The following is a 21,928-nucleotide window of genomic DNA, read 5'->3' as shown; positions in this document are numbered from 1 at the left end:
CCAGACCCGCCCGCCCCGGCGGGTGAGCAGAAAAGTCTCTCGGCTAGTGAGTGGCGGTCGGCCCTGATCCTCTGTGCTGGAATCTCTCCGCTTTGCCCTCTGCACCCCGGTTGCTTGGCTCCGAAGCTCCCCCCCTCTGCCACCCACAGTCTCCGCCCACGAAGGGGATTCCTAGTGTGTGGACACTTTTCCTCCTTCACAGCTCCCTCCCGCTGGTGCAGGACCCGTCCCTATCCTTTTGTCTCTGTTTATTTTTTCCTTTTGCCCTACCCAGGTACGTGGGGGGTTTCTTGCCTTTTGGGAGGTCTGAGGTCTTCTGCCAGCCTTCAGTAGGTGTTCTGTAGGAGTTTTTCCACGTGTAGATGTATTTCTGGTGTATCTGTGGGGAGGACTTGGAGAGTTTTCATGCTGTGGCACAGAAAGGGTAGAAGGTAGAGCCTGGTGGCCTCCCTAAATTAAAATAATCCAGAGAGACAAGGACAGTTAGAGTTCGAAGGACAGAATATCAGGAGAGAGCTTCACAGAGAGAGAACCAAAGAGATCTGCAAAGAGTCCCCCTTGAATATTCAGCAGAGTACTGATAAGTGCATGCATATGAAGAAACTACTCAAGTCCAGGGAAAGAACCATCCAACTGGATTAGAACTAGGCCTGGCACATGGGTCAACTGGAAGAACATAATTCACAGGGCATAGAATACACAGGAAGGTTGTGGGGAATAATTAGCCCTGGACTAAGTACCAGTGCAGACCCAATTAACAAATCATAGAAGGAAGACCCTGAAAGATCAAATTGTTTCCAAGTAACTTAACTTCTCAGTACAAAGATCAGGAAGATTTATAGGAATACTAATAATAAAACCCTAGCACCTAAGGTAAAATTCACAATGTCTGTTATCCAAACAAAGATGATTAGGCATAAAAAGAAGCAAGAGGTACATACCACAATATGGAATAACCTTGAAAAACGTATGTCAAGTGAAAGGAGCCAGTCACAAAGGACCGCATATTGTATGATCCCATTTATAGACAATGTCCAGAATAGGCAAGTCCATAGAGACAAAGTAGATTAGTAGGTCCGGTGGGGTGGGGGAGGAAGGTAACTGGGGAAAAAAAGGCAATGACTGCTAAGGGGTATGGGATTGCTTTTTGGGGTGTTGAAAATGTTCTGAAACTGAGTGTGGTAATGGTTGCAGAACTCTGTAAGTATACTAAAAATAAACATTTAACTGTACACTTTATTTTTTTAATGAATTTATTTTATTTTGGGCTGCATTGGGTCTTTGTTGATGTGCGCGGGTTTTCTCTAGCTGCAGCGAGTGAGGGCTGCATTTCGTCGTGGTGCGTGGGCTTCTCATTGCGGTGGCTTCTCTTGTTGTGGAGCATGGGCTCTAGGTGCGTGGGCTTCAGTAGTTGTGGCACGTGGGCTCAGTAGTTGTGGCACGTGGGCTCTAGAGCTTGGACTCAGTAGTTGTGGCACACGGGCTTAGTTGCTCCATGGCACGTGGGATCTTCCTGGACCAGGGATCGAACCCATGTCCCCTGCATTGGCAGGCAGATTCTTAACCACTGCGCCACGAGGGAAGTCCTAACTGTACACTTTAAATGGTGTATTGTGTGGCATGTGAACTATATCTCAATAAAAGAGTGTTGGTTTTTTTTAAGCAGGAAAACATGAACCATAATGATCAATCAATGGAAACTAACACAGAATGGACACAGATGTTAGAATTAGGAGACAATGATGCTAAAAAAGTTATTAAAGCTACACTGCATATGTTAAAAAAGTTGAGCAGAGACATGGAATATATATAAGTACCCACAATGAAATCCTAAAGATGAAAAATACACCAGATGGAATTAATGACTAGACATTGCAGAAGAAAAACATCAGTAGTTTAAATCATAGCAGTAGAAACTAAGAAAATGGAACAGAGGAAAAAAGAATCCCCAAAAAATGAAAGTAGAAAAAAGCATAAATGAGCTGTGGGACAATTTCATGTGGCCTAATATGCAGGAAATAGAATCCCCAAAGGAGAGGAAGGGGGACAGAAAAAGTACGTGAAGAAGTAAAGTTCTGAACTTTCCAAAATTAATGATATAAACTCACAGATCCAAGAAGTTCAATGAACATCAGCAAAAGGTAGATGAAAAATACTACACAAAGGCACATTGTGGGAATTCCCTGGCCATCAAGTGGTTAGGACTCTGTGCTCTCACTGCCGAGGGCCCGGGTTGGGGAACTAAAATCCCACAAGCCACGTGCTGTGGCCTAAAAACAAACAAACAAAGGCACATTGTTATAAAACTGCTCCAAACCAATGATACAGAGAAAATCTTTTTTGTTTATTTTTTCTTCCAATTTTATTGAGATATAATCAACTTACAGCACTGTATAAGTTTGAAGTGTACAGCGTAATGACTTGACTTACATACACCATGAAATGATTATCACAATAAGTTTAGTGAACATCCATCATCCCATATAGATACAAAATTAAGGAAATAGAAAAAAAGTTTTTCCTTGTGATCCTCTTAGGATTTACTCTCTTTTATATATAACATACAGCAAAACGGCAGGAAGTTGGTTATTTACTTAATGCTGTATATCAATAGGACAGTCACCAGAGAATGAAGAATGATGCACATGCCTGGCATACAAAGTTGTCATGAGGAAGGGTGTCAGGATTGAAAAGGACCAAGATCTAATGACTGAGTAACCTGTGGAAGAAATCCAAACTTGGATGAACGTTTAGGCGTTCCAGATTTGTGGGAATGAGTTGTAAGTATCTATGTCTCAGTAAAAATCTTTCTCAAAACATAAATCTTGAAGTTAAGCATGGCTCTGCTCAGACCCGGTTGGGTCAACTTTAGTATTAGAATTGCTCCTTGGAACATTTCACCTTCTTTTGTGGATGTGGCTCAATGAATTAATTTTCTCTAATGCATCCTGGAAAATGGTTTGTTTGTAGATTGAGAAATTGGTTAAGTTTTGCTCTGATGTCTTGAAAAGTAGCATACTAATCTCCTTCATTTAACAACTAATTATTGAACATTCATTCATTCATTTATCCAAAATATATTGAGTGCCTCCAACACACCAGGCACACTGTACTAAATTTGGGGGATCAAACAGTAAACAGAGCAATGTCCTTGGAGGAGAAAGGTGATGAATGAATGAATATACATATATTTATATTTATATATAAATTAGAGATAAGATGGATTAGGAGACAGGAAGGGTTGAGGTAAGAGTAGGAAGTTGTATATTATTTGGATGATCAAAGAAACTTCTGTGATAAGGTGACATTGGAGCAGAAACCTGAAGGGAGTGAGGGAATGAACCCTGTGGAAATTTGGGGGAAGAGCATTCTCAGCAGAAGGAACAAGGATATCAGTGCAGCTTGAGCAGATGAGTCACAGAGGGGTGGAGTGGGGGCAGAATATGCAGGGCCTTGTAGGCCATTAAAATGCTTTGGCTAATTGTGAACATGTGGTTTCCCAAACCTGAGTAACTTTCTCACATCCCTCTGTTGTTCCCTACTATCCCTTGGCCACATCCTCTGGATAACTTGTACCAATTCCTGAAGGCTTAGTTTTTGCATTATACTTTCTTGAGAGTCTTTACTAATATAAAAGTTGGATTAAAAATTCCTCCCCCATGGTGCTCTGCACCCCCCACAATGTTACAAGGTACAGAGTTGACTTGCTATGCTTGAGACTTCTCCAAGGGCAGATGTTATATATCCCCAGTGCCCCTCATCAAACCTAATACTTAGTAGATGCTCAAGAAAATGTTGTTGAACCAAATAAATGTACAATTCATAAAAAAATGCTTTGGCTACTATTCTGAGTGGGATAGGGAGCCATTTGGAGGGTTTGGAGCACAGGAGAGAGACACGACCAGACTTGCCTTTTCAAAATAGCACTGGCTTCTGTGTGTGGACTAAGGCAGGGAGCAGGAGAAGGTAAAGCAAGGAGGGCAGTTAGGAGGCTATTTCAGTAAATCAGACAATGGTTTTTGGTGGTTTGGACACTGGGAAGTGGAGGAGATAAGATGTATTCTGGAATTATTTTGAAGGTAGAGCTGCAGGGATATGTTGATGGGTTAGATATAGGGTGTGTGGATGATAGGAGTTAAGAATGACTCTGAAGGTTTTAGTTAAGCTGAGAGTCAGCTGGAGGAACAGATTAAGAGGGGGAATTGGGAGTTTTGTATTATTTTTGTGAACTCTGAAATGCTTATGAAATATCATATAGAGATGTTGGGTAGGTGATTGGATATAACTGAAGGTCAGGAGTGAGGTACAGGCTGGAGATAACAAATTTAGGAGGCATCAGTATATCAAAGTCATTTAAAGTCAGGAGACAGGAGATCACCTAGGGAGTGAAAGCGGGTGGGGGGAGGTTAGAAGCCTAAGCCCTGAAGCATTTCCAAGGTACAAAGATCAGGGGAAAGAGGAGGAACTGGCAAAAGATTGAGTAGGAGCAGCCAGTGAGACAGGAACAGAACCAAGAAAGGATTTCTGGAAGTCAAGAGAAAAGGCATTTCAAGAAGGGAGTCAAATGGTGCTGACAGGGAGGAATTCCCTGGTGGCACAGTGGTTAAGAACCTGCCTGCCAATGCAGGGGACATGGGTTCAAGCCCTGGTCCAGGAAGGTTCCACAGGCCGCGGAGCAACTAAGCCCGTGTGCCATAACTATGGAGCCTGTGCACTAGACCCCGCGAGCCACGACTACTGAAGCCCGCGTGCCTAGAGCCCGTGCTCCTCAACAAGAGAAGCCACCGCAATGAGAAGCCTGCGCACCACAACGAAGAGCAGCCTCCACTCGCTGCAACGAAGACCCAACGCAGCCAAAAATAAATAAATAAATAAATAAATTTTAAAAGTTGCTGAGAGGGAAGATGAGGAGTATTCATGATATACAGGCACTGGGTGTACAAAGATGAACCAGAATGCCAGGCACATAGTAGGTGTCCATGTACTTTTAATTGTAACAAAGTATACATAACATAAAATTTACCACCTTAACCATTTTTGAATGTACAGTTCAGGAATGTTAAGAATATTCACATTGTTGTGAAACAGATCTCCAGAACTTTTTCATCTTGCAAAACTGAAACTCTGCTCGGCGCAGAGACTGTTTAGTCCTGGGTCTTGCAAGTTTATTGTTCTCTCCGTCTGGACTCGAGGCTTCTGTCACAACCATGCTCCGCCTAATCATCGGTCAGGCCAAGAAGCATCTTAGCTTGATCCCCCTCTTCATATTTATTGAAGCGGGAGGTACTGGAGCAACACTGTATGTCTTGCGCCAGGCATTGTTCAATCCAGATGTCAGTTGGGACAGAAAGAGTAACCCAGAACCCTGGAAAAAACTGGGTCCCAATAATCAGTACAAGTTCTACTCAGTGAATGTAGATTACAGCAAATTGAAGAAAGAAGGTCCAGACTTCTAAATGAAATGTTTCATTATAAAGCTGCTTAGAATGAAGGTCTTCCAGAAGCCATCTGCACAATTTTCCACTTAACCAGGAAACATTTCCCCTCTAAATGCACGAAATCAGGGACTTCCCTCGTGGTCCAGAGGTTAAGACTTGGCACTTCCACTGCAGGGGGCGCCGGTTCGATCCCTGGTTGGGGAACTAAGATCCCACGTGCTGCGTGGTACGGCCAAAAAGTAAAAAATAAATAAATAAACGCACGAAATCATGTTGGTGTATTGTGTTGGGGTTTACACTGCTTAATAAATAGTCTGAAACTTGAAAAAAAAACCCTGAAACTCTAGACCCATTAAACATCTCCCTATTTCCCCCTCCCCCAGCCCCTGGCAACCACCTTTCTACTTTACGTTTCTATGAATTTGACTCCTTTATTGGCTATATTGGGTCTTAGTTGAGGCACGCGGGATCTTTCGTTGCAGCGCACGGGCTTCTCTCTAGTTATGGCACATGGGCTTCAGAGCATGTGGGCTCTGTAGTTGCAGCACGCGGGCTCTCTAGTTGTGGTGCACAGGCTTAGTTGCCCCGTGGCATGTGGGATCTTAGTTCCCTGACCAGGGATTGAACCGGTGTCCCCTGCATTGCAAGACCAATTCTTAACCACTGGACCACCAGCGAAGTCCCAATTTGACTCCTTTAGATATATCATATAAGTGGAATCATACAGTATTTGTTTTCTTATGACTGGCTTATTTCACTTAGCATAACATCCTCAAGGTTCATCCGTGTTGAAGCATGTGTCAGAATTTCCTTCCCTTTAAAGGCTGAATAATATTCTATTGTATGAATATACCACGTTTTGCTTATCAATTCATTTATCGATGGACACTTGGATTGCTTCCACCTTTTGGCTATTGGGAATAATGCTGCTATGAACATGGGTGTGCAAAGTCTCTTTGATACTGTGCTTTCAATTAATTTGGATATTTGTCCAGAAGTGGAATTGCTGGATCATATGGTAATCGTTTTTTTAATTTTGGGGGGAACTGTTTTCCGTAGCAGCTGCACCATTTTATATTCCTACCAGTAGTGTGCAAAGGTTCTAATTTTCTCCACATCCCAACCAACACTTCTTTTCTTTCTTTTTTTTTTATAGTAACCATTCTAATGGGTGTGAGGCCCAGAAAATTGTCATTCTTGACCTGTATAGCAGTTCCCTGGAAACCTTCACTTATAGGGCTTGTCTTTATTTGACCTGATTCAGAGCTCTCTCAGGTCAAATAGCCTTTTAAAAAATAACTGGTGAAAACTGTTTAACATCACAGTTGCCCGAGGTGGTGATAACAGCTGGAGAAAACAAGTTGACCAAAAATCATGAAAAACTGGGAATAAGATATCCAGAGGGACCTTGAAAAGCTCTGACATACTTCTGGGAGTCTGGAAGGCCATATGCATGTGCAAGTGCAGGGCTACAAGCATGCCAAGGAAAGAACTGAGAAGGCCCTAAGCTTTCAACTCTGGGTGATTTTTTTTTTTTAATCGGAGTATAGTTGATTTACAGTGTTGTGTTAGTTTCAGGTGTACAGCAGAGTGAATCAGTTATACATATACATATATCCACTCTTTTTAAGATTCTTTTCCCATATAGGCCATTACAGAGTACTGAGTAGAGTTCCCTGTGCTATACAGTAGGTCTTTTTTAAAATTTATTTTTGGCTGCGTTGGGTCTTCATTGCTGCGCGTGGGCTTTCTCTAGTTGCGGGGAGCAGGGGCTACTCTTTGTTGCAGTGCACAGGCTTCTCATTGAGATGGCTTCTCTTGTTGCAGAGCACAGGCTCTAGGTGCGTGGGCTTCAGTATTTGTGGCTCGTGGGCTCAGTAGTTGTGGCGTGCGGGCTCTAGAGCACAGGCTCAGTAGTTGTTGTGCACCGGCTTAGTTGCTCCGTGTCATGTGGGATCTTCCCGGACCAGGGCTCAAACCCGTGTCCCCTGCATTGGCAGGCAGATTCTCAACCACTGCGCCACCAGGGAAGCCCCACAGTAGGTCCTTATTTGTTATGTATTTTATATATAGTAGTGTGTGTATGTTAATCCCAATCTCCTAATTTATCATTTCCCCCCACGTTTTCCCTTTGGTCACCATAAGTTTGATTTCAAGATCTGTGAGTCTGTTTCTGTTTTGTAAATAAATTCATTTGTATAATTTTAAATTAGATTCCACATATAAGCAATATTGTATATTTGTCTTTCTCTGTCTGACTTACTTCGCTTAGTATGATAATCTCTAGGTCCATCCATGTTGCTGCAGATGGCATTATTTCCACCTCTGGGTGATCTTGAAGCTCTGTGGAGAACTCTGCTAAGGCAGAGTTGCAAACTACCTTGCTGGAGTGTTCAAGCATGCTCCAACACACACAGAGAAACCCTAGGCAAAGGTTGAAGACTTATTGGTTCAAAGGATTTGAAGAAATCTCTCTCTAACCATTAGCTGACCACTAAGTTAATGAAGCAGAGACTTTGGTGACCACACATATCAAAGAATACAGACTATAAAACTAGTTCAGAAAAGTCACTAAACAGACAGCAGCAACAATAAAGCCTGGGGTGGAGAGAATCTGAATTCCAGAGCTGCTGCATTATTTAAAATATCCAGATTTTAAAATTGCAATGAAAATAGAAAGTATGAACCATACACAGGGCAAAAAAAAGCACTAAATAGAAACTATCCCTAAGGAAGCCCAAACATTGGATGTACTAGACAAAGATTTTAGGGTTTTTTTGAAGTATAGTTGATTTACAATGTTGTGTTAGTTTCTGGTGTACAGTATAAGTGATTAAGAATATACATATTCTCTCTCTCTTTTTTTTTTTCTGGCCATGCCTCGTGGCATGCAGGATCTTAGCTCCCTGACCAGGTGTCAAACACATACCCCCTGCAGTGGAAGCACAGAGTCCCAACCACTGGACCACCAGGGAATTCCTGAATATATATATATATATCTGCTAATCCCAAACTCCTAATTTATCCCTCCCCCATCCCCTTTCCTCTGTGTTAACCATAAATTTGTTTTCTGTATCTGTGAGTCTGTTACTGTTTTGTAAATAAGTTCATTTATATCATATTTTAGATTTCACATATAAGTGATATCACATGGTATTTGCCTTTCTCTGTCTGACTTCCTTCACTTAGTATGATAAGCTCTAGGTCCATCCATGTTGCTATAAATGGCATTATTTCACTCCTTTTTATGGCTGAGTACTATTCCATTGTATATATATACCACATTTTCTTTATCCATTCATCTGTCAATGGACATTTAACTTGTTTCCATGTCTTGGCTATTGTAAATAGTGCTGCATGAACATTGGGGTGCATGTATCTTTTTTTTCTTTTTTGGCTGCATTGGGTCTTCATTGCTGCACGTGGGCTTTCTCTAGCTGCAGCGAGCGAGGGCTATTCTGAGTTGTGGTGCACGGGCTTCTCATTGAAGTGGCTTCTCTTGTTGCGGAGCACGGGCTCTAGGTGTGTGGGCTTCAGTAGTTGTGGCGTGTGGGCTCAGTAGTTGCGGCATGCGGGCTCTAGGGCACATGGGCTTCAGTAGTTGTGGCATATGGGCTCAGTAGTTGTGGCTCACAGGCTCTAGAGTACAGGTTGAGTAGTTGTGGTGCATGGGCTTAGTTGCTCCATGGCATGTGGGATCTTCCTGGACCGGGGATCAAACCCATGTCCCCTGCATTAGCAGGCAGATTCTTAACCACTGCACCACCAGGGAAGTCCTGTATCTTTTTGAATTAGAGTTTTCTCCAGATATATGCCCAGGAGTGGTATTGCTGAATCATATGGTAACTCTATTTTTAATTTTTAAAGGAACCTCCATACTGTTTTCCATACTGGCTGCACCAATTTACATTCCCACCAACAGTGTTGGAGGGTTCCCTTTTCTCCACACCCTCTCCAGTATATATTATTTGTAGACTTTTTAATGATGGCCATTTTGACTGGTGTGAGGTGATACCTCATTGTAGTTTTGATTTGCATTTCTCTAATAATTAGCAACATTGAGCATCATTTCATATGCCTATTGGCCATCTGTATGTCTTCTTTGGAGAAATGTCTATTTAGGTCTTCTGCTCATTTTTTGATCAGTTGTTTTTTTTTGTTGTTGTTATTGAGTTGTATGAGCTGTTTGTATATTTTGGAAATTAAGCCTTTGTTGGTTGCATTGAAACCATGCAACTCAGATTGCTACTTGAACCCAGATGGTTGTTTCTGGTTGCAAAAAAATAAAGTGATGGTTACAGAAAGTAATGAAAAGTTTGTGGAAAGTGGACTGTGAGAAAAGTGTTTTGTGCACAGTCAGGATTGACTAAGTTTAGAATAAATTTAATTGAGTAAATGAATTTTAAAAGTAAGCTGGTGCAAGACTTGAATGTGGCTTTTCTCTCTTTTAAGAGGACAGGTTTTCTTTTTCTTTTTAAATAAATTTGCTTATTTATTTATTTATTTTTGGCTGTGTTGGGTCTTCATTGCTGTGTGTGAGCTTTCTCTAGTTGTGGCAAGCAAGGGCTGCTCTTGGATGCGGTGCACGGGCTTCTCATTGTGGTGGCTTCTCTTTGTTGTGGAGCACGGGCTCTAGGGACTCAGGCTTCAGTAGTTGTGGCACACGGGCTCAGTAGTTGTGGCTTGTGGGCTCTAGAGTACAGGCTCAGTAGTTGGGGCGCACGGACTTAGTTGCTCCACGGCATGTGGGATCTTCCTGGACCAGGGATCGAACCCGTGTCCCCTGCATTGGCAGGCAGATACCACTGCACCACCAGCGAAGTCCCAAGAGGACAGGTTTTCTTAAAATGTTGAACTGCCTTTGATAACAGATATTAAGTTTCTTTACCTTTTAAATGATCTGTGTTGTATCTGTCTTTGAAATCTTTTATTGTCACTTTGATTACAGAATAAGTATTGTCTCACAGTGACCTATGATCTTATTTTACCAAGTGTTTTAAAACTTTTTGACAAACTTCCCAAATATCAAATTTTCATTAAAGTTCTTTTGATTTCCAGCTAATTTGGGGATTCTGTAGAGGGCCCCTGAAGTATCTCAAAGAGAAATATTTAACTAGGGTTATTTCGTATGTTAAGTGAAATGCAATCATTCGTAATTCTGGTTATTGTAACCAAGTTTCTTTACCGATTACACTGTAATCAGATGTTTAACCATGCCTTTTAATTCTTTTGTCATTTATAGATAGTTATTTTTGTACTCTGATGCTGTTCCAAAACGTGCTTCATCATCAAGGAGATTCATAGAAAGGCTATGGAAGCAGTTACAACAGTTCCACACCAAGATGATAACTATGTGAGGATTCCAGCCCATACTGACTTAAACAAGTAGCTGTCTTGCCCCTGGGGCCCCTAGATCAGGCATCCAGAGATGTTTTTACTCCCTGACAGGTAGGGTCGACACCCCTACTCAGCCTCGAAGCAGTTACAGAAGATGGACCATTGCCCCTCTGCTTCCCGTAAGAATATGGGAGTAAAATCTCTGAGAGGAGAATGAAACAGGAGGGAAGGGGGCAGGGCACAACCTTTAAAAGAATGATATAGCCCAAGGACACAACATAAACTGATTAGAACCAAATAGGTCCAAGATGGCTTCCACTACACCTTGAACCTCATTTTCTGCTCATTGTAACACACCAGCAAGCTAAATGACACACCCACAGGTGAAATGACAGTTCCAAGGCCGAACATAAAAGTCAAAAAGTGGGCGGTGGCCCTATTTCTGGAAATCCCCACCCCTTCCCCAAAATAGCTGGAATACTCTTCCCACTCATTAGCCTATGAAATTACCCACCCTTATAAAAACTGACAACCCCATACCCTGGTGCTGCTCTCGCCTTCCCAGATGACCCACATTCTGTGGAGTGTGTTTCTCTCTAAATAAATCCACTTCTTACCTACTTTGTCTCTCACTGAATTCTTTCTGTGATGAGACATCAAGAACCTGAGCTTCATTATGTTCTGAGACCAGGTGTGTGATCTCAGTTAAAAAAACGTGGGTTCAAGTCCCAGTCGGGGTTTTGGCTGGGTTTGAGTCCTGGCATGTGTGTTCAAGTCCCAATCTGAGTTGCACAGTTTCAGCATCATTTGCAAATATTTTCTCCCAGTCCCTAGGTTGTGTTTTTGTTTTGTTCATGGTTTCCTTTGCTGTGTAAAAGTGTGTAAGTTTGATTAGGCCTCATTTGTTTATTTTTGCTTTTGTTTCTATTGCCTTGGGAGACTGACCTAAGAAAACATTGCTATGATTTATGTCAGAGAATCTTTTGCCTGTGTTCTTCTAGGAGTCTTATGGTGTCATGTCTTATATTTAAGCCTTTAAGCCATTTTGAGTTCATTTTTGTATATCGTGTGAGGGAGTGTTATGACTTCACTGATTTACATGCAGCTTACACAAAGATTTTAAATCACTAGCATAAATATGCTCAAAGAACTAAAGGAAACCATATCTAAAGAACTAAAGGGAAGTATAATTACAATGTCTCACCAAATAGAGAATATCAACAAAAAGATAGAAAGTAAAAAAAAGCAAATTCAGGAGTTAAAATAGTTGAATATGATAAAAGTAAATAAAAATAATAGAATATGAAAATAATATAAAGAAAATAAATATGAAATAACTGAAATGAAAATTCACTAGAGGGGCTCAACAGCAGTTCCCCATATCCTTTGTACCACAGGATGATACTGAAACAAAAGGGTCCAGATGACTGCAACACAAGTGGTGGAACACCCTGTTGCTGAGGAGCTGATTTCATGCTGCAGGTAAGCATTTTTATACCCTGCAGCTGTACCCTAAGGGTCAGACAGAAATCCTCATATCTCCTCAGAATTTGGTAGGTGATAAGAATCTCTCATGACAGCTTCCCATGAAAATAAAAAAGTGAGTAGGGAATGGCCTTGTAGCAGTTCTTCACAAGCTTCCCATGCTCTCATGTTCTGGGAGGATCACAAGGCTTCTGCCAAGACCTAGATAGATCAGCTGTGGTTAAGCATTACCTACAGGAACTATGAGGATCTATGCAAGGTCAAGGCACCAGCATGAAGCAGTTTCCCTGTATTACCAAGATAGACCATTTTCTGGGCCATAAAATTAACCTCAGTAAATGCAAAAGGATTCAGGTTATACAAATTGTTTTCTCTAGCCACATGGAACTGAATTAGAAATTAATAACAGGAAGATCTCTGGAATATCTCCAAATATTTGAAACTAAGTAACACACTTCAAAATAATTCATGGATCAAAGAAGTCAGAATGGAAATTAGAAAACATTTTGAACTGAATGAAAATGAAAACTCAACATATTAGTATTTGTCAGTGCCACTAAAGCAGTATTCGGGGGTGAATTTATTGCATTAAATGCCTGCCTATATTAGAAAAGAAGAAAGAACTAAATAAGAAAGGTCTAAAATCTATTATCTCAGCTTCCACCATAAGAAACTAGAAAAAGAAGAGCAAAGTAAACCTAAGGTAAGCAGAAGAAAGGAAATAATAAAGATCAAAGTGGAAATCAATAAAAATAGAAAACAGAAAAACAATGGAGAAAATCAGTGAAATCAAAAGCAGTTGACTGAGATCAACAAAACTGATAAACGTGAAGACTTACAAGAAAAAAAAAAGGGAGAAGACACAACTTACCAATATCAGAAATGAGAGGTGACATCACTACAGATTCTACAGATACTAAAACGGTTAAAGGAATATTATAAACAACTTTATGCCAATAAATTCCACAACTTCATTGAAATGTACAAATTCCTTGAAAGACACAAATTAACAGAGCTCACTCAAGAAGACACAGATAGTTGCCAGGGGTTGGGGAGAGGAAAGAATGGGGAGTAATTGTTTAATGGGTACAGAATTTCAATTTTGCAAGATGAAAAGGTCTGGAGATGGATGGTGATGATGGTTATACAACAGTGTGAATATATTTAATGCCACTTAACTGTACACTTTAAAATGGTTAAGATGGTTGCAGGGGACATGGGTTCATGCCCTGGTCCGGGAAGATCCCACATGCCGTGGAGCGGCTGGGCCCGTGAGCCATGGCCGCTGAGCCTGCACGTCCGGAGCCTGTGCTCCGCAATGGGAGAGGCCACAACAGTGAGAGGCCCGCGTACCGCAAAAAAATAAAAATAAAAATAATAGTGGGGGATTTTAACACCTCATTTACACCAATAGACAGATCATCCAAAATGAAAATAAATAAGGAAACAGAAGCTTTAAATGACACAATAGACCAAATAGATTTAATTGATATTTATAGTACATTCCATCCAAAAACAGCAGATTACATTTTCTTCTCAAGTGCACACGGAACATCCTCCAGGATAGATCACATCTTGGGTCACAAATCAAGCCTCAGTAAATTTAAGAAAATTGAAATCATATCAAGCATCTTTTCTGACCACAACCCTATGAGATTAGAAATGAATTACAGGGAAAAAAACGTAAAAAACAGAAACACATGGAGGCTAAACAATACGTTACTAAATAACCAAGAGATCACTGAAGAAATCAAAGAGGAAATCGAAAAATACCTAGAGACAAATGACAATGAAAACACGACAATCCAAAACCTACGGGATGCAGCAAAAGCAGTTCTAAGAGGGAAGTTTATAGCTATACAAGCCTACCTCAAGAAACAAGAAAAATCTCAAATAAACAATCTAACCTTACAACTAAAGGAACTGGAGAAAGAAGAACAAACAAAACCCAAAGTTAGGGGCTTCCTGGTGGCGTAGTGGTTGAGAGTCCGCCTGCCGATGGAGGGGACACGGGTTCGTGCCCCGGTCCGGGAAGATCCCACATGCCGCGGAGTGGCTGGGCTCGTAAGCCATGGTCGCTAAGCCTGCGCGTCTGAAGCCTCTGCTCCACAACAGGAGAGGCCACAACAGTGAGAGGCCTGCGTACTGCAAAAACAAAAACAAAACAAAACAAAACAAAACAAAAAAAAAACCAAAGTTAGCAGAAATCATAAAGATCAGAGCAGAAATAAATGAAATAGAACCAAAGAAAACAGTAGCAAAGATCAGTAAAACTAAAAGCTGGTTCTTTGAGAAGATAAACTAAATTGATAAGCCATTAGCCAGACTCATCAAGAAAAAGAGGGAGAGGACTCAAATCAATAAAATTAGAAATGAAAAAGGGGAAGTTACAACAGACACTGCAGAAATACAAAGCATCCTAAGAGACTACTACAAGCAACTCTATGCCAATAAAATCGACTACATGGAAGAAATGGACAAATTCTTAGAAAGGTATAACCTTCCAAGACTAAACCAGGAAGAAATATAAAATACGAGCAGCCTAATCACAAGTAATGAAATTGAAACTGTGATTAAAAATCTTCCAATGAACAAAAGTCCAGGACCAGATGGCTTCACAGGTGAATTCTATCAAACATTTAGAGAAGAGCTAACACCTATCCTTCTCAAACTCTTCCAAAAAAGTGCAGAGGAAGGAACACTCCCAAACTCATTCTATGAGGCCACCATCACCCTGATACCAAAACCAGGCAAAGATACTACAAGAAAAGAAAATTACAGAACAATATCACTGATGAATATAGATGCAAAAGTCCTTAACAAAATACTAGCAAACAGAATCCAACAACACATTAAAAGGATCATACACCATGATCAAGTGGGATTTATCCCAGGGATGCAAGGATTCTTCAATATACACAAATCAATCAATGTGATACACCATATTAACAAATTGAAGAATAAAACCATATGATCATCTCCATAGATGCAGAAAAAGCTTTTGACAAAATTCAACACCCATTTATGAGAAAAACTCTCCAGAAAGTGGGCATAGAGGGAACCTAACTAAACATAATAAAGGCCGTATACGAAAAACCCACAGCAAACATCATTCTCAATGGTGAAAAACTGAAAGCATTTCCTCTACGATCAGGAACAAGACAAGGATGTCCACTCTCACCACTATTTTTCAACATAGTTTTGGAAGTCCTAGCCACGGCAGTCAGAGAAGAAAAGGAAATAAAAGGCATACAAATTGGAAAAGAAGAAGCAAAACTGTCACTGTTTGCAGATGACATGATGCTATACATAGAGAATCCTAAAAATGCCACCAGAAAACTACTAGAGTTAATCAATGAATTTGGTAAAGTTGCAGGATACAAAATTAATGCACAGAAATCTCTTGCATTCCTATACACTAATGATGCAAAATCTGAAAGAGAAATTAAGGAAACACTCCCATTTACCATTGCAACAAAAAGAATAAAATATCTAGGAATAAACCTACCTAGGGAGACAAAAGACCTGTATGCAGAAAAGTATAAGACACTGATGCAAGAAATTAAAGATGATACCAACAGATGGAGAGATACACCATGTTCTTGGATTAGAAGAATCAATATTGTGAAAATGACTATATTACCCAAAGCAATCTACAGATTCTATACAATCCCTATCAAACTACCAATGGCATTTTTTACGGAACTAGAACAAAAAATCTTAAAATTTGTCTGGAGACACAAAAGACTCTGAAGAGCCAAAGCAGTCTTGAGCGAAAAAAAGGAGCTGGAGGAATCAGACTCCCTGACTTCAGACTATACTACAAAGCTACAGTAATCAAGACAACATGGTACTGGCACAAAAACAGAAGCATAGATCAATGGAACAAGATAGAAAGCCCAGAGATAAACCCATGCACCTATGGCCAACTAATCTATGACAAAGTAGGCAAGGATATACAATGGAGAAAGACAGTCTCTTCAATAAGTGGTGCGGGGAAAACTGGACCGCTACGTGTAAAAGCATGAAAGTAGAACACTCCCTAACACCGTACACAAAAATCAACTCAAAATGGATTCTAGACCTAAGTGTAAGATGGGACACTATGAAATTCTTAGAGGAAAACATAGGAAGAACACTCTTTGACATAAATCACAGCAAGATCTTTTTTGATCCACCTCCTAGAGTAATGGAAATAAAAACAAAAATAAACAAATGGGACCTAATGAAACTTAAAAGCTTTTGCACAGCAAAGGAAATCATAAACAAGACGAAAAGACAACCCTCAGAATGGGAGAAAATATTTGCAAACGAATCAATGGACAAAGGATTAATCTCCAAAATATATAAACAGCTCACGCAGCTCAATATTAAAGAAACAAACAACCCAGTCCAAAAATGGGCAGAAGACCTAAATAGACATTTCTCCAAAGAAGACATACACATGGCCAAGAAGCACATGAAAAGCTGCTCAACATCACTAATTATTAGAGAAATGCAAATCAGAACTACAATGAGGTATCACCTCACACCAGTTAGAATGGGCATCATCAGAAAATCTACAAACAACAAATGCTGGAGGGGGTGTGGAGAAAAGGGTACCCTCTTGCACTGTTGGTGGGAATGTAAATTGATACAGCCACTATGGAGAACAGTATAGAGGTTCCTTAAAAATAGAATTACCATATGATGCAGCAATCCCACTCCTGGGCATATACCCAGAGAAAACCATAATTCAAAAAGACACATGCACCCCAATGTTCATTGCAGCACTATTTACAATAGCCAGGTCATGGAAGCAACCTAAATGCCCATCAACAGACAAATGGATAAAGAAGTGGTACATATATACAATGGAATATTACTCAGCCATAAAAAGGAACGAAATTGAGTCATTTGTTGAAACGTGGATGGATCTAGAGACTGTCATACAGAGTGAAGTAAGTCAGAAAGAGCAAAACAAATATCGTGTATTAACGGATGTATGTGGAACCTAGAAAAATGGTATGGATGAACTGGTTTGCAGGGCAGAAGTTGAGACACAGATGTAGAGAACAAACGTATGGACACCAAGGGGGGAAAGCCGCCGGGGGGGGGGATGGTGGTGTGCTGAATTGGGCGATTTGAATTGATATGTATACAGTGATGTGTATAAAATTGATAACTAATAAGGACCTGCTGTATAAAAAAATAAAATTCAAAAAATAATATGTACAATAATATCAAGAAATATTAAATACTTAGGGATAAATCTGACAAGACATTTATCCTTTTTTTCTTCAGTACAATACTTATACACCGAAGACTACAAAAACTGCTGAGACAAATTAAAGACATGTATAAATGGACCTTGTTCATGGGTTGGAAGGCTAAATATTATTAACATGTTAATTCTTCCCAAATTGATCTATAGATTTGATCCAATCCCAGTAGGCTCTTTTGTAGTAGAAATTGACAAAAAGATTCTAAAATTCATATAGAAATGTAAAAGACCTAGAATAGCCGAAGGAACTCTGCAAAAGAATAACAAAGTTGCAGGGCTAATCGTACCTGATTTCAAGAATCATTATAGGACTCCCCTGGCGGTGCAGTGGTTAAGAATCCACCTGCCAATGCAGGAGACACAGGTTCAAGCCCTGGTCCAGGAAGATCCCACATGCCACAGAGCAATTAAGTCCGTGCACCACAACTACTGAGCCTGCGCTCTAGAGCACACGAGCCGCAACTACTGAGCCCGCAGGCCTAGAGCCTGTGCTTCGCAACAAGGGAAGCCACCACAATGAGAAGCCCGTGCACGGCAGTGAAGAGTAGCCCCTGCTCTCTGCAACTAGAGAAAGCCCGCGCACAGCAACGAAGACCCAACGCAGCTGAAAATAAATTAAATTTAAAAAAAGAATCATTATAAAGCTACAGTTATCAATACAGCATGATACTGGCATACAGATAGATAAATATACCAATAGAACAAAACAGAGTCCAGAAATCAATCCAAAAATATGTGGACAACTGATCTTTTTCTTTCCTTTGTGGTGGATAACTGATTTTTGAAAAAGCGGAAAGCAATGCAGTGGAGGAAGGGTAGTCTTTTCAACAAATGGTGCTGGAACAGTTGGATATCCATACTCCAAAGAATGAGCCTGGATCCATACCTCCCACCACACACAAAAATTAATTCAACATGGATTAAAGACCTAAACATATAATCTAGAACTATAAAACTTCTAGAAAACCTTTGTGATCTTGGATTAGGTGAAGATTTCTTAGATATGACATCAAAAGGACAATCCAGAAAGAACAAATTGATAAATTTGACTTCATCAAAATTGAACATTTCTGCTTTTCAAAAGACATTAAGAGAATGAAAAGACAAACCAGAGACTGGGAGAAAATACTTGCAAAGCATGTATCTGATAAAGTATCTGTATCTAGAATATATAAGAACTGCTTTTTGGGCTTCCCTGGTGGTGCAGTGATTGAGAGTCCGCCTGCTGGTGCAGGGGACACGGGTTCGTGTCCCAGTCCGGGAAGATCCCACATGCCGCGGAGCGGCTGGGCCACGTGAGCCATGGCCGCTGAGCCTGCGCGTCCGGAGCCTGTGCTCCGCAACGGGAGAGGCCACAACAGTGAGAGGCCCACGTACTGCAAAATAATAATAATAATAAAAAAAATAAAAAATAAGAACTGCTTTTTGAAAACAGTTTATTAATAGGATATGGCAAAGACAAAAGGGGTGGTGTATCTCTAATTTTCATAAAGATTCTTAAAGCGCTTTTTTAAAAGAATCAGCTTTATTTTTTAGAGCAGTTTTAGATTCATAGCAAAACTGAGTAGAAAATACACCCCTGCCCCTACCTCCATGCACATCTTCCCCCACTATTGACATCTTGCACCACAGTGGTACATTTATTACAATCAATGAACCTACATTTATTGACAATAGTACATCATTGTCACCAAAAGTCCCTAGTTTACATTAGGGTTCACGCTTTGTGTTGCACATTCTGTGGGTTTTCACAAATGTATGGCACATATCGACCATTAGAGTAGCCTACAAAGTAGTTTCATTGCAGTAAAATCCTCTGTGCTCTGCCTATTCATCCCTCCCTTACTCTCTAACTCCTGGCAACCACTTTTTACTGTCACCATGGTATTGACCTTTCCAGAATGTCATATTGTTGGAAACATTCAGTATGTAGCGTTTTCAGATTGATTTCTTTCACTTAGTAATATGCATTTAAGTTTCCTTTCATGGCTATATAGCTCATTTCTTTTTGGCACTGAATAATATTCTATTGTCTGGATGTACCACAGTTCCTTTATCCATTCACCTACTGAAGGACAATTGTGGTTGCTTCCAAGTTTTGGCACTTATGAATAAAGCTGCTATAAATATCCATGTGCACGTTTTTGTGTGGATATGTTTTCAGCTCCTTTGGGTAAATATCAAGGAGTGTGATTGCTGGATCATATGGTAAGAGTATGTTTAGTTTTTTAAGAAATGGCCAGACGGTCTTCCAGAGTGGCTGTACCATTTTGCATTCCTACCAGTAATGAATGAAAGTTCCTGTTGTTCCACATCCTCACCAGTATTTGGTATTGTCAGTGTGTTGGATGTTTGCCATTCTCATAGGTGTGTAGTGGTAGCTCATTGTTGTTTTATTTTTTTCATTGTTGTTTTTAATTTGCAATTCCCCAAGGACTTAAAGCACTTTTGAAGACAAGGATGGGATGAGGTTATAAGGAAAATCAGTACTACCAAAAGATTAGTGAGCAATGTTATGGCATTTAGTCCTCTTTTGAGATGCTGTGGGGAAACAGGATACATTTAGTGCTTCTCCTCTTTAGCTGGTGGTGTCTGTTTTCAGACAATAACTCTTCCAGAGAAGCGGTTAAAGATGGGGGTGGGGTGGGGTGGGGTGGGGTGCGGAAGTGCTGAGGATTCCTCCGAGGCCTGGGAAGGAAGTTGCTTCCCAAGTTTGAGGCAATGCCTCAAAGTACCCCACTGGCACTGACAGAGAAGTAAGCCTTCCAGGAAGTTCCAGCAGCCCCACTGGGCAGCCAGTGGGAGAGTCAGTTCCTGACAGTGGAAATCAGCCAGACTGACCAAAGCACTTGGCGGGCAGCTGTATTTAATGTGGCTGTGGCAGTGGGGGTGGCATCAACAGGCAGTCTCTGGCAGTGGCTGCGTGGAGGTTTATGATTGTCACCTCAGTCAGAACATTGCATGTGGCCCTCAAAGCACCATAGTACCTCTCGGACCTGACCTCCTACATCCCCTCTCCCTCATTTACTCCCCTGCAGCCACACTGGCCTCACTATTCCTCAAACACACCAGCAATGGTGCCACCACAGGGCCTTTGCACTTTGTTTCCTGACTCAGACCACTCTCCAGATAGCTGCATGACTCTCCCTCACTTCTTCATATATTTTCTCAAATGTCACCTTTGTAGTAAAGCCTTCCCTGGCCATCCTATGAATATTGCCCACTCTGGATCCCCTTTACCCTGCTGTACTTTCTCCCCGCTCCCCCCCACCCAGCCCCATGGCTGTTAGCATCTTCTAACATACTGGATCATTTACTTCTTATGCTTATTGCCTCTCAGCCCCACTGGAATGTCAGCTCCACAAGGGCAAGGATCTTTGTTTTGTTCATGGTGTTTTTCAAATCTTCAGTAGCTAGAATCATGTCTGGCGTAGAATGGAGACTCAATACTTGTTGAATGAATGATTTACCCTTTACTGTATCCCTAGCATGCAGAATAGTATCTGGCATACAGTAGGGGTTCCCCACAGATGCCTGATGAATGAATTGGAGAAATAGGGGTAACCTGGTGAGGATGTAGCTTTCCAAGTTGTTGGATACTTTCTCTCTCTGCTTGATGCTACAAACATGGAGATTAAGAGGCCCCAGTGTGGGAGTGGAGGGGAGCATCCCCCGGCTGAGGAAGCAACGTCAGAAACGAAGGGCCTACCTGTATATTTCTCCACCAAGCTCAGCCCCACGCAGTAGTCCCAATCACCCAAATACTTCACTTCTCTCTCAAAAGGCAGAGAAGCTGCTTCTTGAGTCTGCTGCCACACATTCCTGGTTCAGTGTCTGGACAGTTTTTTAACAGAGGTTGCACCCTGCCAGGGAAACTTCTGGAGACTTGGCAGAAGAGGCAGATGCTTTTTCACCCACATCTTGCTCAGACCCTGTGATGTGGAAGAAGCCAGTCTGGACAAATTGTACGGGTCACGGTCCCCAGCTTGTGAGTGGTCTGTGGAGAGTTCATGGGCTCACAGAAGCTGTCATTGCAGTAACCACTGCCTAAGGGGCAACACTGGCAGCAAGCACAGCAGCCGAGAAAACTGCACAGACTCAAAGGGTATTTGTACACAGTGAACAAGGGGCAGATTGGGAAAGCTTCCTGATACTGTCTACGCTTCCAGGAATGTAAGCAGCCCTGTCCTCAAACTGAGGGATCAGGAGGGATCCTCTCAGGGCAAGCATGTAAAGCACCGATGATCTGCCCCGGGGGGACCAGGCGCTCTGCCGAGGGCTAGGCCTTCTGGACACAGGGCTGTATTCAAGAACTTCAGGCCCCATTTCCAAAGGCAGGCTCGGGAGAAACATTAACTCTAGGAAATCAGATCTGGTGAAAGATCTGTTTTAAGTGTCATGGCGC

General features: G+C 41.2%; 2 protein-coding genes across 3 annotated transcripts in view; one reads left to right on the top strand and one right to left on the bottom strand.

Annotated features, from left to right (window-relative positions):
* The first annotated feature begins 5,163 nt into the window (after positions 1-5,163).
* On the top strand, positions 5,164-5,550 carry LOC132513621 (cytochrome c oxidase subunit NDUFA4-like). The gene has a single exon (XM_060138119.1). The coding sequence runs from the start codon at positions 5,208-5,210 to the stop codon at positions 5,454-5,456; it is 249 nt and encodes an 82-aa protein (XP_059994102.1). The 5' UTR covers positions 5,164-5,207; the 3' UTR covers positions 5,457-5,550.
* A 4,631-nt stretch (positions 5,551-10,181) lies between these two features.
* GPKOW (G-patch domain and KOW motifs) overlaps positions 10,182-21,928 on the bottom strand; it is a 38,815-nt gene continuing 27,068 nt past the window's right edge. Inside the window, exon 13 of one of the 2 annotated variants that reach the window (XM_060138865.1) lies at positions 10,182-10,221. The gene's annotated coding sequence lies outside the window, so the exon portion shown is untranslated. Of the gene's footprint in view, positions 10,222-13,720; positions 14,406-21,928 lie in introns of those variants that run through there. The other variant, XM_060138864.1, reaches the window with a different exon arrangement.

The sequence above is a fragment of the Lagenorhynchus albirostris genome, chromosome X (genome assembly GCF_949774975.1).
Source record: "Lagenorhynchus albirostris chromosome X, mLagAlb1.1, whole genome shotgun sequence".
Classification (NCBI taxonomy): domain Eukaryota; kingdom Metazoa; phylum Chordata; class Mammalia; order Artiodactyla; family Delphinidae; genus Lagenorhynchus; species Lagenorhynchus albirostris.
This window is presented reverse-complemented; position numbering and strand designations above follow the sequence as displayed.